The 2,333-nt window shown below is 49.2% G+C and overlaps 1 protein-coding gene across 1 annotated transcript in view; it reads right to left on the reverse strand.

The window, feature by feature from the left end:
* Nucleotides 1-2,333, reverse strand: part of Slc22a20p — a 15,697-nt gene that overhangs the window by 9,940 nt on the left and 3,424 nt on the right. The window contains exons 5-6 of the mRNA XM_021217958.1: nucleotides 1,826-1,949; nucleotides 561-676 (exon numbers count right to left, since the gene is read on the reverse strand). Of these exons, the coding sequence (XP_021073617.1) occupies nucleotides 561-676; nucleotides 1,826-1,949 (240 nt within the window). The remainder of the gene's footprint in view (nucleotides 1-560; nucleotides 677-1,825; nucleotides 1,950-2,333) is intronic.

A 2,333-nucleotide genomic window follows, 5' to 3' on the forward strand; every position in this document is an offset into this window, starting at 1 on the left:
GTGTGTGTGTGTGTGTGCGCGTTGGTGTGTGTGTGTGCGTGCGTTGGTGTGTGTGTGTGCGCGTTGGTGTGTGTGTGTTGGTGTATGTATGTGTGTGTGTGTGTTGGGGTGTGTGTGTGTTGGTGTGTGTGTGTTGGTGTATGTATGTGTGTGTGTGTGTGTATGTGTGTGTGTGTGTGTATGTGTGTGTGTGTGAGCACATCTGTACCATCTGTGCTGCTGTGCTTACCCATGTGAGGAGGGCATCAGGCATCTTTCTCTATCTTTCAATGCCTTTTATTCCTTTGAATCGGAACCTGAAGGTCCATTTGACCAAGGCTAGAGTTACACGCATAGCAGGCCACAGTCAGCTTGTTTACACAGGTTCCGTGATTTGACGTCAGGCTCTTGTACTTGCAGAGCAAGTGCTGAGCCATTTCCCCAGCCCTAAGGGCTGGGTGCTGAAAGGAAGTGACATAAGACTGAATCCATATGCATTAGGACTAATTCAGGACAACGTTTGCTAATGAGAGCAGAAAGCATGTCCCCACCTCAGGTCAAAGGGATGAGCCATCACCTACCAGACCCCCATGAGACAGCATGTGACCCTTCTGATGGCGGGGGTTCTGAAGAGGTCCAAGATGGAGTTGGAGGTGCGGACACTTGAAAACTCATCCTGGATGTAGGAACTCACCACCTGGGAGAAGAATGTTGATCAGGGGCATTGAGAGTTCTGGGAGGGCATTTTCCTCATTGGACTCTGTATCCATAGACAATGGTGCTTCCGTGTGTTTGTTGCCAGGACAACTGGCCATATCCTCTGCTTCCCTAAGGCCCTCAGAGACTGTTGCATGATTTTGTGATGCAGTGGAGGCTGCAAGGTGCATCTCAACAGCCCTGAAGTTCAGTGGCATCGAATCAGAGACTGTCACTCAGCTCCCAGTAACTTCACCACAGTGTCAGATAGTGGCTAGAAACAGCCAGGCTGGAGGGAAGCTGTCAGAGCGCTGGGCTGGCACAGCCTGGGCTAGCACGGCCTGGTTTCTGTCTCCAACACAGACCCACTACGTCCTCATGGGCAAACTACCTGGCCTCTCTTAACCTCCACGTCTCTTTTTCTTTCTTACAGTTTTGTGTTACACTTATTTATTTGTGTGTGAGCATGCGTGTGCCTCAGTGTGTATGTGGAGGGCAGAGGACAACTTTTAGGAGTCAGTTCCCTCCTTCCATTGTGTGGGTACTGAGGATTGAACCCTGGTCATGAGGCTTGGCAGCAAGTGCTTAGGCCAGTGAGCTTGCTGGCCCCAGTAACCCCCTTTTTTTTCTTTTTCCTCTTTCTCCTCTTCTTCTTCCTCCTCCTGTGGTGTGTGGGTGTGTCTGTGTGTATGTGTGTGTGTACATGTGTGCACTCACATTTGGGAGGTGGACGTGTGGAGACAAATGTTGATAATCACTCTTCTGTGTCTTTCTTTCTTTCTTTCTTTCTTTCTTTCTTTCTTTCTTTCTTTCTTTCTTTCTTTCTTTCTTTCTTTCTTTTCTGACACAGTGTTTCTCTATGTAACCCTAGCTGTCCTGGAACTCCCTTTGTAGACCAGGCTGGTTTCGAACTCAGAGATCGACTTGCCTCTGCCTCCTTATTGCTAGGGCTGCAGGCTTACACCACCGTGCCTGATGGTGAGGTTTGGTCACTGAAGCTGGAGTTTATTACTCCAGCTAGGCTGGCTGGCCAGTGAGTTCCTGGGGTGCACCCATCCATCCTTCAGCGCTAGGTAAACCTCTACCACACCTGCCTCCCCTGTCAGTACCACAAAAACCCAGCCCAGCCCTCCAGCCACACCCTGCTCACTTCTGTAGTCAGCCTCTCTCCTTCCGCCTTCCTGCCATTCATCATGGCCACCTTCCGAAGGTTCTGCACAGCTTGCTGGGCCTTGCCGTGAAGGAGGAGCCAGCGGGATGACTCTGGAAGCCACCTGGGGTACAGAAGGGTCATTCCCACTGCAATCCCAGCACACCTTCACTCTACCAGACCCTAAAGACAGACAGGTGTCAGGGGGCCAGTTTCACAAGCAAGACACGTCGCCAACACCCCTTTGTTGTTATTTGGTTTGTTTTAGAGACAGGTTTTTCATACACACACACACACACACACACACACACACACACACACACACACACACACACACACATATGGGTGGGTCCCAGAAATTGAATTCTAATTGTTAAACTTGAAGTCAAATGCTTTTACTGGCTGAGCCATCTTGCCTGCCCATTTTCCTTTCTTTCTTTCTTTCTTTCTTTCTTTCTTTCTTTCTTTCTTTCTTTCTTTCTTTCTTTCTTTCTTTCTTTCTTTCTTT

The sequence above is a fragment of the Mus pahari genome, chromosome 1 (assembly GCF_900095145.1).
Source record: "Mus pahari chromosome 1, PAHARI_EIJ_v1.1, whole genome shotgun sequence".
Classification (NCBI taxonomy): domain Eukaryota; kingdom Metazoa; phylum Chordata; class Mammalia; order Rodentia; family Muridae; genus Mus; species Mus pahari.